Below are 1,149 nucleotides of genomic sequence, written 5' to 3'. Positions count from 1 at the left end.
CCTAGGGGCACACGGAGACCCCAGAGCTTCTCCTAGGGGCACACGGAGACCCCAAAGCTTCTCCTAGGGGCACACGGAGACCCCAAAGCTTCTCCTAGGGGCACACGGAGACCCCAAAGCTTCTCCTAGGGGCACACGGAGACCCCAAAGCTTCTCCTAGGGGCACACGGAGACCCCAAAGCTTCTCCTAGGGGCACACACCTCTTTTTCTATCCAGTCACCCCCATTCCGCAAATCTAAGCCTGTTGCCTAAGGAATAGGATTAAGATGTCACACGCCGAACTCCACAAGACAGTCTCCTTCCAAGGAAGGACGGAGCTTGTGTTACCCCAATACCGTCTCCAACAGCAAAGCAGCTATTCTGTTAAAATGACCAAAATCAGAGCACGCAAAACCCCAGAGGCGTAGGGCTGATGAACCGCCTCATCGGCTGTAAATGAAATTCACTGCGGTCTTCCTTCCTGATGGCTTCCGGAGGCGGCTCACCCCTCAGTGGCAAACGTCGCGTGGTTATCGGAACAGCTTCAACCGGCTGGCAAACCGTGCTCTGGGTAAGCTGCACACCCCGGGGTCAGTTTTCTCTTAGCTGGGAGTTTACTGAAAAAGTCTTAACCCAGAAGCTACTTTGTTATTTAAGGACTGTATTTAAATACCTCTGCCAAATCTTCTTTGAGCTTGTTGTATCGTTCCACATTAAAATGCTGGGTTTTGGATTTCCGATAGAAGTAGTGGAGGAACTGCCTGTCTTGAGCATCAGGGTAAACGTAGTCCTGGTGAAGAAAGGGCACACGGTTGGGGTTGGCAAGAAAACCGGGTAGGGAGAGGTCAGAATTATCTGCACAAATGAGTTTTCAATAGAAATTCTGCCTGTTTCAGATTCCTCTAGTTCATGTGGGGTGGGAGGGGGGCACTGGGACAGGTTCCCAGAGACGCTGTGGATGCCCCATCCCTGGAAGTGTCCAAGGCCAGGCTGGATGAGGCTTGGAGCAACCTGGTCTAGTGGAAGGTGTCCCTGCCCGTGGCAGGGGGTGGCACTGGGGGGGCTGTAAGGTCCTTTCCCACCCAAACCGCTCTGGGATTCTGGGATTCTATTTCTCAAATCCCTACTTTCAAGTCTGGGGTAATGGCGCGTCAGCAGCTCTCCAAAAC

The 1,149-nt window shown here is 52.9% G+C and overlaps 1 protein-coding gene across 1 annotated transcript in view; it reads right to left on the bottom strand.

The window, feature by feature from the left end:
- The window catches only part of CCDC109B (coiled-coil domain containing 109B), a gene marked incomplete at its 5' end in the record, with an annotated part of 6,466 nt that overhangs the window by 940 nt on the left and 4,377 nt on the right, over positions 1-1,149 (bottom strand). The window contains 1 exon segment of the mRNA XM_010155722.1: positions 654-770. Within this exon segment, the coding sequence (XP_010154024.1) occupies positions 654-770 (117 nt within the window).

This window comes from Eurypyga helias, unplaced genomic scaffold (assembly GCF_000690775.1).
Source record: "Eurypyga helias isolate BGI_N326 unplaced genomic scaffold, ASM69077v1 scaffold12117, whole genome shotgun sequence".
Classification (NCBI taxonomy): domain Eukaryota; kingdom Metazoa; phylum Chordata; class Aves; order Eurypygiformes; family Eurypygidae; genus Eurypyga; species Eurypyga helias.
This window is presented reverse-complemented; position numbering and strand designations above follow the sequence as displayed.